Consider the following 22,030-nt stretch of genomic DNA (forward strand, 5'->3'; position numbering starts at 1 on the left):
GCCTCTTCCCGCCTCTGCCTGCCTGCCTCGGGCCGCTAGATGTCAGTAGGAATCCAGTAAATTGGTAGCTGTGGGCGGGACCTAGAGCACAGGCAAGCTCTTTCCTGCTGGTCTCCGCCTCATTCTTGCCTTCCCTGTTCACTACATTCTTGCGTGGAAATACCAAATGCTGCTGGCTCGGGGAGCAGCTGGCCACTGATTGGAAGGTTTTTGTTGCTTGAGATCGGACTGTGTTGAAAGGGGGTGCCTATGGCTTATGTCTCTGGTCTCTTGGCGGCAGGCCTAGGCGACAGGGACTTTGCATGACTTCAGTGCTGTTGGTCAGTCGCCCAGAGGAAGTTGCTCTGGGCTGGACCGCTGGCGCCTGCAACTGTAGGGTGTTTTGCCACTTAGGTGGGTAGATGGGGCCTCTGACCATGTGTCTACTCATGACTTCTTCAGGCTGTCATGGCAGATAGAAGCGCTGGGACACTGCTTGGCCCAGGCTGGGGAAGCGGTCCCAAGGCGGGCGGGGCTGGGCGGGGCTCTGGGAAGAGTGGGGGCGGGGCTCTGCTAGAAAGGCGTAGCCTTAGAAATCGGGCTGAGCTCACGCACGCAAGCACGCACACGCATGCTGCTGCTATGGCTCAGATCCCTATGCTGGCGTTTCCAGCATGTCCCCCGCCACGCATCCTGCCGCCAGGTGTCCCGGAGCGCGAAGGCGAGCAGAGCCGGGTAAGGCGGGTGAGACGGAGCTCAGGCTAGACAGGGCTCAGTGACTTGCCGAATCCTGCTCCTGTGCCGGGTCACACCAGACACGTTGGGAAATTCGGTCACCCATGTGATTGGGCCTGGGCCTCCAAGCTGCCGTGTTCGATTTGGGGGAGGTTCCCCTTGGAGTCTGGTTCCCAGATTCCCTGGTTGGTCTCAGGCCCACTCCATGATTCCTGCACCTTTGTCACGTGGCCTTAACTTTCAGTACCTACCCCAGATTACCAGCCTGCCCTGTTGGATTTCCAAGGCACTGGATGGCCGTCCAGGCTAGGTTTTTGTGTGAGATTCTAGCTTTTCAACCTTTCCCTTGTGTACTGAGGTTCCCGGAAGCACTCAGCTTGTGGGATTGTTGTTAGCCGCGTTTGGGGAGGGAGTGTCTTGGTCTGATCTCAGGAGTGGTGTGTGGGTTCACAGCCCTTCCAGGGTCAACCTTTAGAGTTGGTCTGCTGACCTGCTTCTGATAGCTCAGCCCCGGGCTGGGGCAGCAAAGCTCCTAGTTAGCCTGTAGGAATTCCAGGGGAAGACAGGTCTGTCCTGCCTCTGCAGATGGGACCGAGTTGTGGCCTCTAGGGGGAAGCTGCTGGTCTGCAGATGCAGAAGGTAACTTTACTGATAACTCTTCTCCAGCCGGACAAAGGAATGCCACTCATGCCACTGTAGTTGTTTATAGTCCCAATCTCAGTATCTGTGAAGTGGGGTTGGTCGGAGAATCCACCTAGCAGTTTGGGTGATGAGCTTGACGCTCAGTGTAGGCTAAAGGTGCTTGTCCGCATTTTATGACATCGAACTGAGCTGAATGCTGGAGGAAAGCTGTCCGAGACGTGCCATGAAGCACTTCCGCATCCTGCCACCGAACTGTTCCCCACCTAGACCCGTATGATAGGTGAAATGGGATTTGAACCCCTATCTCTGGGAACCTTTGACCACCACTTCTCTCTTTCCCTCCTGTGTGGTTCATAGGACACCCCTCATCCCTCAGGCATCCACATTCTGGCTACTTCGGCCAGAGTTGCTCTTATGAAGCCCAGCCCAGCTCTTCACTTTCTCAGGGCATGCCTGAAAGTGCTTTCTGGCTCAGGACCTGGTCCCTTGTCCCCGACCTCCCCTCCTATGCTCACTTTCCGTCACTGTAGCTCCATTGCACCTGATCCCTTCTTTGCAGGAATAGCGAGAAAGTCCCTTAAAAAAAAAATACTTGTCAAGCCAGATGCAATATGGAATAGTCTACAGTCCCAGCACTTGGGAGCCTGAGGCAAGAGCGCTTGGGATACACAACCTTGACAAACAGAAACAAAACGCCCTTCACTTTCCTGATCCCGGCCTTCCTCAAACCATCAGGCCTCTTGCCCCTCATAGGATACACAGTTGAGCCAACCAAACTCATCAGGATGGCTGCCTGGGAGCCCAGACATGTGCCTGGGAAACCCTCCCAGGTTTTGGGAATGCTCATATCTCAGACTGCCTCATCCCTTCCTGGCTAATGCTCTGCTGGGATTGCTCATGGTCCATTCTGAGACCCGCTAAGAAACCTCCCATACCCTGTCCCATCTTTTCCCCAGCATCTCAGCATCCAGCTTACCTTGGTGTCTTTATCCCAGGACCTGGTACGGTGCTGGCCTGGGACAGGCTCAGATGAACACACCAGGAGAGTTCTTGCAGTTAGGTTGTGGCCCCATGCTGGGCTGGGTCCGACTGACTCCGGAGTGGGGCTGGCCTGGGAGAGGATACCCTGGGTTGGGAGACAAACAGCACGGACCTTGCAGGGAGCCAGCCAGGGCATGTTGGTGTTGTCAGAGTGATGCCACTCTTAATGGCAGTCCCTTATTCAAAAGCCCTCCAAGGTGCCCTGCCTCTCTGCTTCCCTGTGCGTTACTCACGCCTTCCGTCTTTCTGTCCGCTCACCTCCCTGTTCCTCAAAGGCAGGGCTATCCGTACCAGCCACACTCTTAGTTGCCAGGGGTGATGGCTACACCTCTGAAGAGATTTCAGAGGAATGAGGATCCCTTGAGCCTCAGAAAAGGGCAGCCCCCCCTTTATACTCAGCTGGGACCCCTGAGTCTGTACCCTGGCAGATAACACACTGGAATATGGCAGGCAGCCTGTCAGCTTTTGCCCACCCCCACTCGGCCCCCCTTTCAGGCGTTGTCTTCATCCTCAGGAAAGCAGTGAAGGCCAGGGGAGAAATCCACAAAGGAGACTGGAAGGCCCGTGGCCTGGTGTGGTGAGCGCCATGTTTCACGTAGGTGCGCTCCTGTCTTTTCAGGTGGAAAGAAACAAGCAAGAACAATGTGAAGTGGACGCAGCTGGAGCACAGAGGCCCGTACTTCACCCCGGCCTATGAGCCCCTTCCCGATGGCGTGCACTTTCTCTACGATGGTGAGAATGGGGGGTGTGTATTCCGGCCACTAGGCTGACTTTCTCCACATGGTCAGCATTCTGAGATCACTGACCTTCCCAGCATAGGGTGCAAAGTTCTCTTTCCTGCCTGGGGTTCAGAAGTTCCTGAAGTTCCTGACAGACTAGCTGCTAGCAGGGGTCAACCCTGGAATCCCCCAGAACTCTGTGTGTGTGTGTGTGTTTGTGTGTGTGTGTGGCACAGATTTGTGCTTCAGTGACACAAATTGTATCCAGACTTGTTCACGTTTGGGTGAGCTGCTTTGGTGTCCTAGGCTCTCTGTATACACTCCTGGTGAGAGGTGGAGTGGAGATAAAGGTGCGTGTGCCCTGGTCCAGTTTGTTTGGTATTTTTGGCATTTGGAGACTGGGTCTTACTCTGTAGCCCTGGCTGGCCTGAAACTCTTGATATAGACCACACTGACCTTGAACTCATAGATATGTACCTGGTTCTGTCTCTGAGTGCTGGGATTAAGGTCTGAACTATCATACCTAGTCCAGTTTCTTTCTTTCTTCCTTTCTTTAATTTTTTTTCTCCCCAGACAGGGTCTCTCTACATAACCCTGGCTGTCCTAGAACTCATTGTGTAGACAAGGTTGGCCTCATACTCAGAGATTTACTTGCCTTTGCCTTATTGTATTCATACATACTGGTCAGAGGACATCTGTGTGGAGTCAATTTTCTTTTTCCATGTATTTTACATGGGTTCTATGATCAGATTCAGAATGTCATCTGGCAAGCCCTTTACCCGAACACGCCTATTCTGAAATTCTTGTCCTGAAACTCTTCAGACATTGCGTTGAGAGACTTCCCTCAGGAATAGCTTTGACACCTATCTGGTGGTCTTTCTAGGCTCCTGTGCACTGTCTGTCACAGTGACATTTACAGTGTCACCTGGATGGGGCCTGTGGCTGTCCCTAAGTCAGAGTGTGTGCTATCTACAGGCAAGCCCGTGAAGCTGAGTTTGGCAGCGGAGGAGGTCGCCACTCTCTATGGAAAAATGCTGCATCTTGAGTGTACGACCAAGGAGGTCTTCCAGAGGAACTTCTTCAGTGACTGGCGGAAGGTGTGTTTCTCAGCAGTCCCCGAGCAGCAACCCTTTCAGTGGCCAGCGTTTGCCCAGAGTGGCTGGATCCAAGATGGTAGTCTGTGGTGACTTTGCCCTGGGGACTCTAATTACAGTGTGCAGCTCTCAGAGTAGGCAGCTGGAGAAGTGTGTGTGGTGGTGTTTTCTGCTCCATGAAAATAAGCACACAGTATGGAGTGAGAGTACTGTGTGCCGTTTCTCTCTTCCTTGTTTTTACAAACATGGTTTGTGTGAGCCTGTTCTGAGCCTCATATCTTGCTGTCTAGCAGCGACAAGCCTGTACCTGCAGCATTTCTCCAGTGCCTGACAGCATTGAGCATTTGGATTTTTCTTTCTTCTTTCTTTCCATTTTCCCCCCCAAGACAAGGTTTCTCTGTGTAGCTCTGTCTGTCCTAGAACTCCCTTTGTAGACCAGGCTGGCCTTGAACTCAGAGATTACTTGCCTCTGCCTCCTGAGTGCTGGGATTAAAGGCGTGTGCCCCCAGCCTGGCTTGTTTCTTTCCTTTAATGTATATGATTGCATAAAAGAGACTTCCTTGTGGTTTGAACGGAGAGCAAGCCCAAATATAGATTTTCCACTTCTCTCCCTTTGTCTTCTGCCTGTCTGTAATTTGTGGTATGTAACCTGTCTGTTGTGCCTGTGTCTGTCCCTTCTTAACAAAGTGCTTTGTCCTGTATTTATTGAACAGTTACAGACAAAACACATTATTCTAGGCCAAGGGCATGTAAGAGGGCATGCCAGAGTGCATAGCTTAAGATTCGAGTGATATATTATCTTGGGTTGTAAAAGCTAAAGCTTGGGGAATCCGTGGCAAGGTCTTCTCTTAAAGGCAGGTTAAACAAGCAGCCTGACCACGTGGTAAGACATCAGGTTAAGTACATAGACTTTTTCCAAACTGTGTACATGTGTAAATATGTGCACCACGCACACGCCCAGTGCGATGGGTCTCCTGTAACTGGAGCTGCAGACAGTTGTAGGCCATGTGGGCGCTGGGAATTGAACCCAGGTCCCCTAGAGGAGCAGCCGGTGCTCTTACCCACTGACCCATCTCTCCAGCCCTGAGTACATAGTCTTAAATGATTTCAGGGCATGTTATTAACTTGGTTGCACAGTCTGGCAAAAGTTCAAACCTTCGAAGGCAAGAGGGAGTTTTCAGAAAAAAGACATCACATATGATTGTTTACCTGCATGTATGTACATGTATGTGTGTTTCTGCTGTCTGAAGAGTCCAGACGAGGGCTTTGGATACCCTGAAGCTGGAGGTACAGGCTTTTGTGAGTCACTTGCCAAGGGTGCTGGGGACTCTGGACCTCTGCAAGAGCAGTCCCAGCTCGTAGCTGTTGAAACACCTCTTTAGTGCTGTTTGTTTATTGAGACAAGGCTGACCCTTGATTTGTTATACAGCTAAGACTGACCTCGAGATTCCACCTTTTTCCACTGCCTCCCAGGTGCTAAGACTACACACTCGCCATAACATCTTTCTTCCTGTTACAGTGCGGTCTGTCCCCCGTGCAAGACTCTGTCCCTGATCCTGTCTCTCACTGTGACTCCCACCACCTGCTGCCTTGAAAAGCATCCAGGGACGCGGGTGGAGTGAGCCATCCAGCGTGCATTTCCTTCCCATCCGCCGTTCCTTAGTTATTAATACAGAGGGGAATGGTGGGCTGTTCTGTTCTCCGTGTCTTCAAGCAGGCAGGAGGGGGCCCAGTCCAGGTGACCAGAGGATGGCTGACAGACTGCAGCTGTGGCTGCGCAGCCTGTGTCCCATCTCTCCTCTGAGCTCTGCTTTACAGGAAAGTGTGGGTTGTCCCTGTGTTGGATCCCAGTGTGTCCTTGTGCCCATTGCAGATGACTGGGAGCCGGGACTTGACACAGGGCTGTGGCTTTTGTGGTGAGGAAACGGAAGTAGAGAACCAACTGCTCCCTCCCCCACTCTGTTTGCATCCGTGTCTCTTCACACTTTGATTTTGCACAAACACAGCCAGCATGCTAACAATATGTTTCTCCCACTTAGCTTTTTACTATAATGTGTGTGTGTGTGTGTGTGTGTGTGTGTGTGTGTGTGTTCTGCTGTGATTTCAACCATCCTCTCAAAAACTCTTCCCTGGGATGTAATGACTTTTGCATAGGAGGTTAGAGGAGGTACCAGGGGATGGAGAGATGGCTCAGTGTGTAGCTTTCCTTGAGTTAAGATCCTGGCACCCATGTACAGGTTGCTTACAAGCACTTGTAACTCCAGCTCCAGAGGGCCTGACGGTTCTGGATTCTGCAGGTACATGCATTTACGTGCACATACCGACCTCCCAACCCCCAGTTCAAAATAAAAGTAAGTCCTCATAAACCAGGTGGAGCTTCCTGGAGATATTCAGGACCTGGTGGGCCCTGCCTGCCGGGCGGGGCTCCTGCCCTGTGAGTCCCACATTTGTGGGAAGGGGTTAGTCAGGCCCCTGTTTTCTGGCTGTCTGCTCCCTCCATGGCCCTCTGCAGAGATCAAGTGAAATACTGCCCTCTAGCTTCCAGGAGTGAAAAATGATGCGACCTCAGGTGTTTCGTTGGAGAAGTGTTAATAGGCTTTTAATTTAAGCTTTAATATTCCGTTGAGTGAATTTGCTGAAGTTTATCCAGTGCTTTTTGGCTTTCTTCTTTAATAGTCCCTTGAGTACAGTCATCATGACCAACGTGGATAATTTGCATAGGACGGGATCAGTGGAGCTGGTGGGTCAGAGGTCTTACCTCTTGCATTACTGCAACGTTAAATTATAATTAGGAGGAGGCATCCCTTGCTCTCCCTCAGTAGTACCCTCTATTACTGTTGGCTGGAGACTGGGGCTAGTTTGGTTCTGTTACTGGGAGCCTGTCTAGGGCAGGCCGCCCTGTCAGACTCTTTGGCCCCTGATAGTCTGGGGCATGGCAGACCTTGCCTTAGGGAAGGATGTGGATTTAGGGGCTCACTTGGGGATTTTATTTGGTCATTTTCTGACGGAGTAAGGCTCGGGGTGTAAGTCAGCGTCACAAGTCTGAAGCTGAGGCTACACATGCTCTCCTCTAAGCTGTCCTTATTTGTCCCAGATGTCTACCTTGTCACCCATTTATGCTTTACCGTGTAGCCGGGTGAGAGCTGTTTCCAGCTGAGGCCATGTGACTTATTCCCAGGGCTTTACTGTACACCTGGGCCTCCGGTACAAAAGTGTTGGATGCTGAGGGTCTAGTGGAATTGGCCTTTGTCAGTCCCGTGTTTGTGATATGTCACCGTGATCCTGTGGAGTGGCCTCACTGCTCCCACGGGGAGACGCCTGTATTTGAGTGCTGAGCATATGTTGCTGTTTTCGGTACAGGAAATGACAGCCGAGGAGAGGAAGCTCATCACACACCTTGACAAATGCGACTTCACGGAGATCCATAAGTACTTCATGGAAAGAGCTGAGGCCCGCAGGACCCTGCCCAGGGAGCAGAAGCAGGTTGGCAGTGGGTTCTGGGAATCTTAGAGGTAGCTAGTGGATGCAGGCTTCAGGAGGCAGACCAGGGTCCCGTAAACAGCAGGTGCTGAGTGACTTTAAGTAATACCCCCTTTTAAAGTGTGTCTGGGATATAATTCCATTTTCCTGGGGCACATTTGAAAATACAGTACCATTTGAAAGGTCAGTAGTGTCAGAGGACCCAAGGGCAGGAATGTGGGGTGAGCTGGCTCTACAATACCTCTTTCCATGTCTCCCCTTTACTGGATGGGAGTCTGGCACACAGTTCTTTCTCAGTTGACTAGTCCTTGGCTATCTCTTGCAGGGGATTTGAGGCAATTCCAGAACCTGCCTCATATCCTCCTACCTTGAAGGCTACCCTACTTCTGCTGAACTGCATCTGAAGGAGATCTGTCCATGTGCTCCCCACACCTGCTGGAAAGCCGGGCGTGAGGCCTTTAGCAGCAGCAGCAGCAGCAGGGACCCGAGGTCAGCACAGGAACTGCGTTCGTTTTAGCTTCTCCTAATGCGTACATATTGTTTTGACTCAGAAGCTAAAAGAAGAGGCAGAGAAGCTTCAGCAGGAGTTTGGCTACTGTGTTTTAGATGGCCACAGAGAAAAAATAGGCAATTTCAAGACGGAACCTCCCGGCTTGTTTCGTGGCCGAGGTGATCACCCCAAGATGGGGATGTTGAAGAGGAGGGTCATGCCAGAGGATGTGGTCATTAACTGTAGCAGGTATGTGGGGGTCAGCCTGCTAGGCTCTTGTGGGTGAGCACTGGGCCCTGGCTGGTTCTAGCTCAGGCTGGCTACTGAGGTGACTTTTGTCCTTAGCTCTTTTGGAGTGGAACCCTTCACTGGATGGGTGACCAGCACTAGACTCTGTGTCCTGGGTCTTGTCAGAGGTCTGGGTTAACTAGGCTGGTGTATCTCCACACAGTAGAACCACTTGTCCTCTACATTTTCAACACTAGGCTTTCCACGTGCTGGTGTGTTGGGTGTGGGCTTGCTGTTTGCTGCTGGTGCTGTGCGGCTGTTACCTATGGTCCGTCCTGTGTAACCTCCCAACTTCGGTGGCCCTGGGTGGCAGCTGTGCAGCAGCTACCTGATATGTGAGTTGAGGCTTCAGAGTTCTCTGTATAGATCGTGCTGAGTGACCACTCTGTTCTGGCCAATCCTGGTGTGTGTGTGTGTGTATGTGTGTGTGTGTTCATGCCTATGTGTGTGCTACTGTATATATATATCAGTGCTGTGGCTGTACACATTGACTGTCTTGGTCTAGGGAGCTTAGAGCCAACTCTGAAGCCGTATCTGCACAGTGGTGTGACTGCAGGGCACACGTGGGGAAGTTACACAGAGTTGCTTATATTTGAGTACCAGAGATTCGAAATTATAACCACCCCTGTTTCACTGCAGGGATTCCAAGATCCCTGAGCCCCCAGCCGGTCACCAGTGGAAAGAGGTACGCTCGGATAACACAGTCATGTGGCTGGCTGCCTGGATGGAGAACATTCAGAACTCCTTCAAATACATCATACTGAACCCCAGCTCCACGCCAAAGGTGAGAACATGGCCTTCCAGGGAAGCCCTGTGCCCCAGAGCGTGTGTGTCAGGCCCTCCCCTATTCCAGAGTGGCAGGCATGGGAGACTCCTCTGCCCTTCAGTTCAGCCTTTAGAGATCAGGCAGGATCAGCAGCCGAAGCTGAGAGCAGCTGGGCCCAGTGGCTGCCTTTTAACAGGAATCTGAGTGGGGCTCATAGTAACTGTGGTGCTTTGAATATGCTTGGCCCAGGGAGTGGCACTATTAGGAGGTGTGGCCCTTTCTAAGTAGGTGTGGCTTTGTTGGAGTAGGTGTGTTCTTGTGGGTGTGGGCTTTAAGACCCTCATCTTAGCTTCCTGGAAGCCAGTATTCTGCCAGCAGCCTTCCAATGAAGATGTAAAACTCTTGGCTCCTCCTGCACCATTCCTCCCTGGATGCTGTCATGCCCCCACCTTGATGATAATGGACTCAATCTCTGAACCCGTAAGCCAGCCCCAATAAAATGATGTCCTTATAAGAGTTGCCTTGGCCATGAATGGTTTCTGTTCACAGCAATAAAACCCTAACTAAGATGGTCACTTCACATTTTTCTGAGGCCAGGCTCTGCTGCCCCGCCCCTTGTTCAATTAAACCTGCCTGAGGTGTCCAGTCACCTGCTCCGCACTTAATAGAAACATTTATTGTCTTTATTTAGGGGGAGTTGGATTGGCAGAAGTATGAGGTAGCGCGACGCTTGAAGGGAGTTGTGGACAAGATCCGTGCTCAGTATCAGGCTGACTGGAAGTCACCAGAAATGAAGAAAAGACAGCAGGCTGTGGCCCTTTATTTTATTGATAAGGTATAGCTTGAGAGTGGGGCAGCCAGGACAATGGTGGCTTCTCCCTGGAGCTAGAGCCCCTATCAAATAGGTATGTGTGTGGTTTATGTGATTGTGTGTGTGTGTGTGTGTGTGTGTGTGTGTGTGTGTGTGTAGCGGGGAGAGAGAGTTCATTTCTGTGTGTGTGCCATTGTGTAGACTTGAGTGCTGTGTGCCACAGACCAGCGCCTTGACCCATGTCTACCCTGATCTAGCTAGCACTGCGAACAGGAAATGAGAAGGAAGAGGGTGAGACGGCTGACACCGTGGGCTGCTGCTCGCTCCGTGTGGAGCATGTCCGACTACACGTGCCCGCGGAGGGCCAGGACCACGTTGTAGAGCTGGACTTCTTGGGAAAGGATTCCATCCGCTATAAGAACCACGTGACGGTGGAGAAGCTTGTGAGTGCCCTCAGTGACCTTGCTCACAGTGGGGTCTCTGTCAGGGCATGGCAGAGCCACTGTGGCTGTGTGAGGAGGCATGGCAGCCAGGGCTTACACACACAGACACACCACTATTATCAATGTTCTGGTTTAGAAGGAATGAAGTGCCATGGGAGCATGGAAAGAATCTGCTTCTTGCCTGTTCCTGCTTCCAACGCTGCCCCCCCCCCCATTTCCATGCATGCCTTGGCTTTGCCTCCCCGTTGTGAGCCCTCTTCCCTGCTGGCCTGGCTTCTGCCCCACAGATTTGATGCAGCTGCTGGTTATACTCTGCCTCTGCTGAACACAGCTGCTTCCTTCCTCCACCCCATCGACTCACACAATGCCATCCTGATGGGACACTGTGCTCTGTGTGATGCCATCGTGACAGCTCCACCTGTTTCTGCAGAAGGTCACATTATTAGGGGGCTTGATGCCACCTTGGCACCCTTGGCAGGATGGGCAAGCTGAAACCAAGGAGAGGCCAGTGCAGTCTGGGCTATCTCTGGAAGTTAGCCTGGCTGGGAGAAACTTTTATGTCTTCTCCTGAAAGTGAGCAGAGGAGAGAGATTGGTCTCCTGAGGTTCTGTGACATTAGGTGTGTCTGATTTGATCACAAGTATAGTGCCCTGGGTCACTGGGGTCAGTGTTGCTGGCAGAAGAGGGAGCTGGGAGTCGGTTGCCTACCAAGTCACTGAGTGGCTTTGTAGAGGCACAAAAGACCAGCTCCAGCTTTGACCACATGGCCGTGGGTGAGTTCGCAGCGAGTGACCATGTGCAGGATAGTGTTGGGAGGCATAAGGTTCCAGTGTGAAGGCCTGGTACCACCTCTTTCCAGGACCTGCTCTATGTACCCCTCTGTTGATCGGTATGATCTTTCCTGTCCTCCTGAGACATCCTTCCTGCTCAGCTAGCTTCCGCTCCAGGAGTCTCAGTGTGGCTGTGAATTATGTTCTTCTGCATTTCAGGTGTTCCAGAATCTTCAGCTCTTCATGGAAGACAAGGACCCTAGGGACAACCTCTTTGATGCACTGACTGTAAGCATGCGTGTATTTTCAAAGCAGTGATGGTGTCTTAGAGTTTCTGTTGCTGTGAAGAGACGATATGACCACAGAGACTCTTATAAAGGATGACACTTAGTCGAGTCTGGCTTGTAGTTTGGAGGTTTGTTTAGGTCACTATCCTGATGGGAAGCATGGCAGAGTGTAGGCAGACAGTGCTGGAGGAGCTGAATGTTCTGTATCTGGGTCCACAGGCAGCAGGAAGTGAACAGTGAGCAACTGAACCTAGACTCGAGCTTCTGAGACCTCAAAGCCCACCCTCTAGCACTCACTTCCTCCAACAAGGCCACACATCCTAATGGTGCCGCTTGCTATAGGCCTATGCGGGCCATTTTTATTCAAACCACCACACATGGGCACTAGGGGTCCTAGAAAAGAGTGGGGATTCAAGTCTAGCTTGTCTTTGTCCCCAGTGTGTTCTCTGTTCTGATCCAGTAGCTAAAGCAGCCTTCCTTACCCTCTCCTGGAAGCTGAGGATAGCCCATGAAACTCATGTCTCTATGACTCCTTTCTCCTCTCTGTACCCAGACTTCCAGCCTGAACAAGCACTTGCAGGACCTGATGGAGGGGCTGACAGCCAAGGTGTTCCGGACCTACAATGCCTCCATCACTCTGCAGGAGCAGCTGCGGGTGCTGACCCGTGGTGAGTAGGTCTTTGACCCTGAGGGCTAGCTGGACTATCCCCCATAGAAGCTGTCTAAGGGCTACACCTTGGCCCTCCCTAGGCATGAGCTGAGGTAAGACTGGACACTGTTGCCCTTTGGTGGAAGAATGTTTGAGGTCAATCCCAGAGTAGGGGTGGACTCATGGGTCCCCAGCAGGAAAGTGTCCTGTTTCCTGTTCCACTCCTTCTAGCTGCTGTCCCTGGACTGCAGTCTGTCCTTACCCTTCCTTCTCTAGGTAGGGCCTTGCCTCTCTTCCTCAGTCACTTTGGAGGTTCCTAACAGGCTTCTACACCCCACCACTCCTGACCCCTTTGTATCTTCAAACCCTCTCAGCCTTAGGCACTGTTTCTTTACTGCCATCCAGGGACCTTTGTCTCTCTTCGCTGTCTTCAGATGCTCAGCAGGGCAAAACCCACCCAACATCTTCTCCTTTGCTTCTCCCAGTGCAGGAAGGCATGAAAGCCAGTGCCCACCACCTATGCCCACACTGCTCCCTAAGCAGGGTTTTCTCAAGGAGACACAGTGACCCATGGGCTCAGGAACTCTCTAGTCAGGGCAGGGTAAAGACTCGGTGTCATGAAGTGTCGAATCCAGGCTATTCCCCTACTAAACCTAGGTAGCCAATATGGCTGACCTGGGGCCAGTGAGCTGTGTGGCCCTGAAGATATTTCACATGCATCAGGGGCAGGCATGCATGGAGGGAGCCCTTTTTAGAGGAACTTGCCATAGGAAGCCAGAAGCTGGGGCTGCTAGTAGACCATCCTTCAGGCCCAGCCTTTAAGAAAAGAACCGCAGGATCCTGTTTCCAGGTATGGGCTTGTAAATCTTGTAAGAATGGCCAACTAGCCTTAGATGTCTTCAGGTGGAAGTTAGTCTAAGAGCAGTGGTCATGCAGATGAGTGACTCAGAAACCTGAACCTGAGTCTCTCAGGCATGTAGCTGTCGAGAACCTTGCTCAGTAAAGCTGGGGTATACTGTGTACGGGGCCTCAGGGTTGTTAGCCATGTGTTCTTGTGAGGATCCAGGACTGCATAGGCTCAGTCAACACTGCCTTGGCCCTAGGGCTTTCAGATTATCTTGTTTCAAAAGGAAATGGCTGGGCCTGGGATGGCTTTGGGGCTCCTGCCTCTGTCCCAATAGGACATAATACAGTCCCCAAAAGAAGGTGAGAGCTCAGTGCAGCCATTACTGTGGTTAAACCCAGTTGGCCCCAGCTTGGGGGGCAACTTGGGTCATTGACTTCTTCCTTGGGATTTTTGTGTCATAGAAGGCACATTTATAACGTGCCCAGAAAGAACTCTTTTAGGGACAAAGATGTGGCCTAGCATGTCAAGGCCCTGGCCTCCATTGCCAGCGCCACCAAAGAACAGGAGGGAGGAATAGAGGCTCAGAGCAGGTTGCAGTAGAGTTACAGCTTCATTGTCTTTGTCATTGTCAGCTGAAGACAGCCTAACCTGCAAAGTCTTAGCTTACAACCGGGCAAACCGGGCTGTGGCCATCCTCTGTAACCATCAGAGAGCAATTCCCAAGACCTTCGAGAAGTCGATGCAGACACTCCAACAAAAGGTGGGATGGTGTCTGCCGTGAGTGCCCCCTCCCCCATATTGCTTCCCTCTCTTCTGAGGCTTTTCATGGAGGGCAGGGACCCAGACTGGGTATAGTGCTCTAGGAGGCTGGGGCTGGGGACTTGGAATCACACAGGGCTATGTCCTAGGCAGCCATGGGGTGAACCAGCTTAGCTGTCTCTCATTTCCCTGCTAGGACACTGCCAGTGTTCTAGTTTATGAGGAGCTATGGGGATGCTGGATCAATTTATGGCTGGTGCGTTTGGCACTATTAGGCCCTAGATGTCTCTTGCCCTTACTCTGTTCCTGGTCAGCCCCACGTGGCTTCCTGTGGCTTCCTCCCAGGCTACCTTGCCATTTTAGTTGTTTCAGAATGCAAGGCCAGGACATGGGTGGCGTAGTTCACCTACCATTTGTGAGGCTCTGGGGTCTGTCGGCTGTAACTCCCGTCTCCCCTCACATACCCCCAAAAAGAATGTTGGGCCAACGGCTGTGAACAGAAGTCCTCAGGGCAAGTCTGGGTGGGGACGGAAGCAGCCATGCAAGGGTTTGTTTCTTCACAGATTGAGACAAAGAAGGCGCAGGTGGCTGAGGCACAAGTCGACCTGCAGAAGGCGGAGATTGACCTTAGAATGAGAGGGGATGGCAAGTCCAAAAGGTATGTGTGGGGCCGTTGCCCTGAGAGCCACGACTCTGGGGCCCAGCCCGCGTCAGTCTGGGTGTGGTCAGCCTTGGCCTAAGATTCTCCTTAGCTAATGTTGTGATCTTTGAAAGCTTCACTACTCATATGCTGAGGTAATATGATTACAGAGCCGTGTTAGGGTCTCTGCTTGCAGAGCTTCCAGGTTCCTATGGCTCTTTCTGGCTCTTTGTTTTGAGCCGTTGGTTGAGCTAATTTTCACGGCATATATTTTACCCTTTCAAAGTGTCCCGTTCTGCTTGGCACAGTGACGCCCTTCAAGCATTCAGAGAGAGAGAGGCAGGAACAGGCAGACACCTCTATGAGTTCAAATCCAGTGTCGTCTATATAATGGGTTCCAGGCCAGCCCAGGCTACATAGAGGGACCCTGTCTCAAAAAAAGATGCAAACCACAATAGAAAGCAAAATACAAAGTTCTGAGAGATGTGTGACCTGCTTCATAAAGAGATGCTGTATCCATCAGCATCTCCTCCCATCCCCCACCTCCCCAGCAGCCCCAGCCTGCTTCACATCTCTTAGTAGAGCGTCTCTGCAGCTGTGCTGGGCTTGTGGGCGTGGGTCTTGTTTCTCTTCAGCCACATCTGTCTGCGCTGTGCCTAACACTTTCTCCGGCTCCACGCTAGTCCTCCGCTCATTCTCAATTCGCTTTTACTTGGGGTCTGAGGGTCCAGCCGCATCCCTGTGACTACCAGACTCTCTGGCACTGTGTGCTGAGAAAGCATTCTGCCCTTACCAAATTGCACCCAGCGCCTGTGTTGGAAACTGGTTGCTTGCAGGTGTGGGGTTCATTTACGGCCTTTGGTTTTCTGTTCCTCTGTGTCCTGTGTCAGCCCCAGTCCATCCTGGTGACTGAGTGTGGGGATCAGGAAGAACAAGACCTCCCACTTTTTTCTCTCAGTCCTGCCTTAGCCTCCGGGAGTATAGGCATTCACCACCGCTGCCTAACTCCTATCTCTGTCTTCTCTGTAGAGATTGTTCTGGCTACTTGGACACTTGAAATCCACACCCCTCCCATGCACTTAGGGGTGCTGTTATGCTCGCTGGTTAGTTTGAGAGCGCCACACTGTGCAGTACCAAATCTCAACACAATCTAAGCCCCTTTAATCCCAGCCCTGGGGGGGTAGAGGACCAGGAAGGGCAGAAGTCTGGACCATTCTCGGGTATACATATAGCAAACTCAGGGCCATCCTGTGTTACATGAGAGCCTATGTTTAAAAAAAATATATATACATATACATGTATGTATATATATACACACATATATGTATATATATGTATATGCACACACACACATATATGCATATATATATATGTGTGAAATTTAAACTAAGTCTTCCTTAACCTCTCAGCAATGATTTATGTATTTTTTTTCAAGGAGTAGCTAAGTACTTCGTTTTCATGCAGGTGTAAATAGGCTTTTAGCTCACGTTTGGATTGCCTATGGCTAGCTCTGTTAGGAGTTCCCAGTCTGCCTGGTGATAACAGGTTGCAGGCTCAGTGCTCACTCAGCCCATTGCTGAAAACAAGCACAGCGGGGTGGAGCAGGCGGAGTCCAGGATTCTGTGGGAACTCCTCTCTGAGGTTGTCACTTGGTGCAGTCCCTTCCGGAATTTCATAGTGTTGCCCCTCCCTGCCCCCACCCCCAGCTTGCCAGGGGATCCACATTTGCATTCAGTAAACACAGCCCTGCAGATACTCAATTTCCCATCCAGAGGTCACATCTGGACAGGAATGTTTTCATAGATGGGACTTTAAACTCACAGGCAGGCTGTGTCCTGGGTGAAGCCAAGTGGAAGATGGCTCATGTGCTCGGCTCAGCCCAGGAATTACTCCTGATCACTTAGGCAATCCCATTTGGAGCAAACCGTGTCCAACAGCCACACTGCCTCCCCAGAGGAAGGCAGGATGTAATCAGGCTCTTTGTCAGAGGCTGCAAACTGCTCATGCAGGGGGCTGACATCAGCATCGAGTCCTCCAGGGCTGAGTCCCATCTGGTGTGCCTTGTGCTGAGGCAGCAGTTGTAGGATCCACGTGCTAGGAATGGACACAGGCCGCCACTCCTGATTTCCCATGGCGGCCAGAGTTAGGCTCCCAGGTGACAGGCAGCATAGGTTCTTAGCTTAGGACTCCAGAGGAGTGCCCAGAATTGGTAGAGCTGCCGTGGTAGGCAACGCCAGGTTTAGGTCAGGACCAGGACCAATTGGGAGATCTGTGAATTCAGGATCCCAGGGAGGTGTCCTGGGGCTGAGTCCAGTCCTGAGCCTTTGAACCTCAACATGTTAGAGTCAGAATTGACCTGTTCAGAAAAGGGATATCAGTCCAGAGTCCCCAGCCTTTGGTTGCCAGGTGGCCCAGCCCTGGAGCTCACTAGCAACCCACCTATACTTCAGAGCCCTGGGTGGACCCTCCCCTAGTCTATCTCCTCCCAGAGCTTCCAGGAGGCAAAACCATAGTCAGGCCACTTAGGAAGACTTCTCAGACCTTAACACTCAGGGTTTCCGCTGTGGTCTTTAACACTGTCCCACCCTCCATCCTTGCAACTTCGATGGCGCTGAGCCCTCTGTATTCTTGACCATGAAGATTAAGTGTTCAGCGGTGTACCAGTTCCACTCGTGTGCCTAGATGTTGAGTCTTTCACCCCCTCCTTTTACTTGTTTGGTGTTTTGTTTTGGGTTTGGGGTGGCGAGTGGATATTAAGACAAGGTCTCATTACATAACCCTGCCTGGCCTGGAACTTGCTATGCAGTCCAGGCCAGCTTTGAACTCAGAGATCTGACTGCCGCTGCCTCCTGTGTACTGAGGTGAAAGGCATGTGCCACCACACCCAGTAACCCATCTTGACATCTTACCCTACCATTGCTGTTTTTAAAAATTTACATTTTTTTTAATGTGTATGGAAGTACAGAATGCCCAAAGAGACCAGAAGGGGGCATCAGCTCCTCTGGGACTGGAGTCGCAGATGGTTGTGGCTTCTGGGAATCAAGTCTGAGACTCTGGAAGAGCAGCCTGTGCCCATAGTCTCTGCAGCCTCCTTACCATTGCGTTCATGCTCTGAGTCCAGGCTCCAGGGGCACAGAGCCGTACTGGCCACCACGCTCTGTCCTTTCCTTTGTTATAGAACTTCCATATTGTGCTTCCGAGTCACCATTGTCATTTCCCCAGGGGCACATCTGGGTTGATGCCCAAGGGTGTGCGGCGTATGCTGGGAGCTGAGCATGCAGTAAAGGAGGCGGGATCAGCAAAGGGAACGTTCCACAAGAGAAGAGAATGCCTGAATACTCGGGCTCTTTGCTGATTTGTTCCATTTATTCTTGGCACCACAAACAGGATGACACTTGAGGGACTGCATATGTGAGACACCTCTCCCTCTCCCACAAGCCAAGACCCAGACTTTAAGAAGGAAAGCCAAGCTCGACTTGAACTATGTTGTCCATCTGCGCAACATGTCGAGCCTGATGTGCAGGGATAGCAGGAACCCTCTCGAGATACTAATTCTAGGCACCACCCATGGGCTGGTCTGTCCTGCGGGCTGTGTTGACTTCCACCACCCTGGGTGACCACCCTAGCTTACAGAAATACAGCTGCTGGTGATCTGTTTGCCTCGTTTCCCTGCGTTTGTAAATGGTTGCTTGTGCCGGAGTGTGTGCAGGTAGACAGTCACCACCTGTGCACATGGAGTTGCTCAATTATTCCTGTCCCACCCGGAGGCCGTATGCTTCCTTTTCTTGACTTGGCCAGGCCTTGCGGAGCTGTGTTAACAGTCGGTGGTGGTCACTGAGTCTTGCATCCGACCTGAGAGGTGAAGCTTCCGGTTCCAGTTATCAGTGTGATGGGCACTGTGTGCTTTCATAGCTCCTCTCGGGATTTGCAGGGTGGGGTGCACTCACGTGTGACCGTGATGGCTGCTGGGGGTCATCAGGTGTTCTTTCTGAGATGATGGTGGGGTTTGTCCATTTAGACCCGTGCACAGCGCCGATCTGTCTCAGGTGTAGAGCCCTGGCCGCACTCCCATGGCTGGGATCTCCGTCCTTTGTCTCGTGGGTGGAATCTGGCTTCTGTTTTCTTGCAGCTTCTCTTCTGTCTCAAGAGGGATGCCTTGGTCTGGTTTGATCACAGGACTGCTGTTTTCAGAAAATGAGTTGGGTCTTATTTCCCTTCTGTATTGGAGACCTGGCGGTGGTTCTGTAGGCCTTTGGTGGAGTGCTCCTGCCGTGCCCTTATGGGGGCTTTGCTTTGGGAGGAGATTTAAGTAATCAGTTTGGACTCTGTTTGACATCTGTCTGCCAGGTTTCTTACTCCTTCTTGAGTTAGTGAGTTCTGTTGTTTTCTAACGCAGCTGTCCTAGGCACCCCCACTCCTTTGTGTTTCTGGAATGTCCTTGAGCACTCCTAATCACATGACTATGGTTCTTAAGGGCTGAAGTTTGCTCCCTGACTTCTTCCTGAGGAGAGGAGCTCTGTCTTTTCACTGTGGCGAGCTACAGATGTCAGCTGGACCAGAGGGCATTCAGTGAGGCATGCAGCTGTCACAGTGCAGCTGCCATGAAATGTCCCGTGTGTCACCAGAAGTGTTCTGCAGGGCATGAGGCTTCCTGCCTCCTTCTCTGCATACGGTGGCCCACGGGTCACACTTGGCCTCCTGGCCTTTCTGCTTGTGCTCTTGACAGCGACTTTGTGGTTGCTGGAGTGTGGCTGTCACTGAGCAGGTGGCTGCTTTGGCTCCTGCTGCAAGTGGCAGAGTGTTCCAGCCTTTTGCAGCACATTCCCACATGCGTCTGTTCTTCCACATTTGTGTTTGGAGCACTGGTTTCTATGGTTGGGATCAGAGTGCCACATGGTGGTAGGCAGGTTGCCATGGGCTGGTAAGGAGAAGGGTAAAAGGGGGACCTTGTTTTAAATTTTATTTTCTTTAATAACTCTTTTTTGGATTTATTTATTATTTTATGCCTATGAGTGTTTTACCTGATTATTATATGTCTGTGTACCATGTGTGTGCCTGGTGCCCAAGGAGGTCAAAGGAGCGCATCAAATCCCCTGGGACTGGAATTACAGACAGTTCTAAATTGCCATGTGGGTGCTAAAAACTGAACTCAGGTTGTCTGGAAGAGCAGCCAGTGCTCTTAACTGCTGAGCTAACTCTTCAGCTCCAGTTATTTCTTTAAGAAGACAGAAATAAGGGCTAGACACCTTCTCTAGTCATAGAGGCATCTGTCCCTTGTTGGCATCACACAGCTCCCTCCATCCGTGCAGCCAGCAGCCTCCCTGGGTGTAGTGCGGGTTAGCCTTGGCTCTGACCCCCTCTGGACTTCTCTCGATTTATGCCTAGAGAAGGCTAAAGAGGCCATTTGCAGGAGGGAGGTGAAGGTGGGACAGAGGAGGTGGTGAGTCGGGTCTGTTCTAAGCAGCAGGCATAATGCATCCCCTCTTCCAACAGTTTCCTTCAGAAGCAGCGGCGGCGGTTGCTGAAACTCGAAGAACAGCTGGCCCGACTATGCACAAAGGCCACAGACAAGGAGGAGAACAAGCAGGTGGCCCTGGGCACTGCCAAGCTCAACTACCTGGACCCCAGGATCAGCATCTCCTGGTGTGTAGGCCTGAGGCCACTGTGCCTGTGTGTGACCTAAGGGCTATAGGAGGCCCAAGTACAGTTCCATAGGTGCCCTGTCCTGTACCTGGCCCCATGCTAGATACCACTTCTTGTGACAGGGACCACCTAACTGGATGTCCCTGATGAATCGTTCCTGAGTCTGAGTCCTCTTGTCTTTAGACTTCTTTCCTCTGAGCTTTGGGGTGGCTAGGACTGCCAGTGCCCTGTGGGCACTAAATCACATAAATGCTTGATCTGCGTGCGCACTGGGGATTAGGGGGCAGGGCAGGATTTGCTCAGTGGCTACCTAGACCATACCAGGGATGTCTTGATACCTGGGGAGGGGATACAGTTGGTCATGGTGCCTGGGAGAGCAGATCTGGATGGCACCTCTTTCTGCACCTTGGCCTCCAGGGCAGGACTCAGAACTGACGTTGTTATCCACAGGTGTAAGAGGTTTGGAGTACCTGTAGAGAAGATCTACAACAAGACCCAGAGAGAGAGGTTTGCCTGGGCCTTCAACCAGGCAGGTGAAGACTTTGAATTCTAAGCAGCCTCTTTGCCAGTGAAACTTTCTTACTGTGAAGCAGTATTGCGGTTTTCCATAATAAAGTGTTGGGGGAAGGTGTTTGTCGTTGTCCTAGAACAAAGGCCCCAGCGACACTGACCTTGGGAGCACCCTAAACATGACCTGAGTCTCCCACTCGCTGCTTCCAGCCCCCAGGGTGAGGCATCTGTTTGAGGAGAGAGCAGGAGAGAGGGTGACTAGAGGCTGCTGGGTCATCGCCGTGTACCTCAGCTGTCCACAAGGTCACAGCTGTACCTTGTCACAGTTCCCAGTGGGAGTTCTCAGTTCCTGCCTCAGCCAAGACTAAGATGGAATCCGGGACTCGAACCTGGCAAGCGTACACGTTCCCACGGGACACACCTCCGGCCATCTGTAGCTTTCGACTCACATCTATCTGCCTCAGTTTAGCAGTCTTGTACTCTTCCAGGTCTTGTCCCGCTCCTTCAGTTTCTGTGTCCTCTGGGGCCACCGTCTTTTTGGCACTCTGTTTTCTGCAGCTGTCTGCTTCTTTGCTCCAGTGCCCTCCCTGGAGTTCTGAGCCTCCACTGCATGAATTAAAGTGATGTCCCGGCCTCCCATGCAAGCCCCGTGACAAGCCCAGAGGACTCCAGAGAATTGTGGTTGTTAGTGACCCTCCATGCTTAGGATGCTCTCTCAATGGCTGGTATGAGCCAGTAGCAGCCACAGTTTCAGGACTCAGCCAGCAGGATCCAGCTCTTCCACATCCCTCCCCACCCCGTGCCAGGACCTTACTGTGCTTGGACAGTAGGAAAAAGTAACCCTATGTTGTAGTAGTGCAGGGCCCAGGGAGAAAGCCAAAGCAATATAGGCTTGGCTTCACAGAAGGCTCCTTGCACACTGAGCAAGTGCTGCACTGAGCTGCACCCCTCCTTTCTGTCCGTAACAGAATTGCCTCTGCTTTGTTTTTAGTTTGGGCTATCCTCCCATTCTCAATATCTTTCTTATGTTGTTCTTTGATGGGTGTGGCAGCCCCTGCCTGTAAGCTGCTCTTGAGGAGAATTGCCTGAGTCCAGAAACAGAGGCCAGTGACAATTTAGTAATGAGACCTTGGCTTCAAGGAAGGAAGGCAGGAAGGAAGGACATCTAGAGCTGGCAAAGAGGAGTGAGTGAATAAGACTGTATTTAACACAGGGCTCCTTTCAGCCCCTCCGCACTCCTGTCTTTTCCGAAGGGTCTCTCCGACACTGAGGCTTGATTCAAACTCCTGGGCTTAAGTGATCCTCTTACCCGGCTTCCAGTAGCCGAAACGCCTGCTTGCACCATCCAAACTGGCCCCGTTAGTGGGTTTATGAACTCTGGATTTGTTCTGCAAGTTTGTTATGGTTTCTATATACTTGGCCCAGGGAGTGGCACTA

General features: G+C 51.7%; 1 protein-coding gene across 3 annotated transcripts; it reads left to right on the top strand.

Annotated features, from left to right (window-relative positions):
• Positions 1 to 268: 268 nt before the first annotated feature.
• Positions 269 to 20,668, top strand: TOP1MT (DNA topoisomerase I mitochondrial). 3 transcript variants are annotated; one of them, XM_080939312.1, is made up of 14 exons: positions 269 to 393; positions 3,017 to 3,129; positions 4,092 to 4,213; positions 7,571 to 7,693; positions 8,242 to 8,429; positions 9,108 to 9,252; positions 9,926 to 10,069; positions 10,303 to 10,488; positions 11,478 to 11,546; positions 12,099 to 12,213; positions 13,674 to 13,801; positions 14,364 to 14,458; positions 19,934 to 20,083; positions 20,534 to 20,668. In XM_080939312.1, exons 3-14 carry the CDS (start codon positions 4,148 to 4,150, stop codon positions 20,634 to 20,636), a joined length of 1,512 nt encoding a protein of 503 aa, XP_080795438.1. In that variant the 5' UTR covers positions 269 to 393; positions 3,017 to 3,129; positions 4,092 to 4,147; the 3' UTR covers positions 20,637 to 20,668. The 3 variants fall into 3 exon arrangements, with proteins under 3 accessions (XP_080795438.1, XP_080795439.1, XP_080795437.1); XM_080939311.1 differs by lacking the exon at positions 269 to 393 and adding an exon at positions 603 to 714; XM_080939313.1 differs by lacking the exon at positions 4,092 to 4,213.
• Positions 20,669 to 22,030: the final 1,362 nt, after the last annotated feature.

Source organism: Micromys minutus, assembly GCF_963924665.1.
Source record: "Micromys minutus genome assembly, chromosome: 27".
Lineage (NCBI taxonomy): Eukaryota > Metazoa > Chordata > Mammalia > Rodentia > Muridae > Micromys > Micromys minutus.

Coding starts and splice junctions, on each gene's coding strand:
- TOP1MT (XM_080939311.1), top strand. CDS start 611: ATGCTGCTGCTATGGCTCAGATCCCTATGCTGGCGTTTCCAGCATGTC. Junction 8,430..9,107: donor GTGGTCATTAACTGTAGCAG/GTATGTGGGGGT, acceptor GTTTCACTGCAG/GGATTCCAAGATCCCTGAGC. Junction 10,489..11,477: donor ACGTGACGGTGGAGAAGCTT/GTGAGTGCCCTC, acceptor TCTGCATTTCAG/GTGTTCCAGAATCTTCAGCT.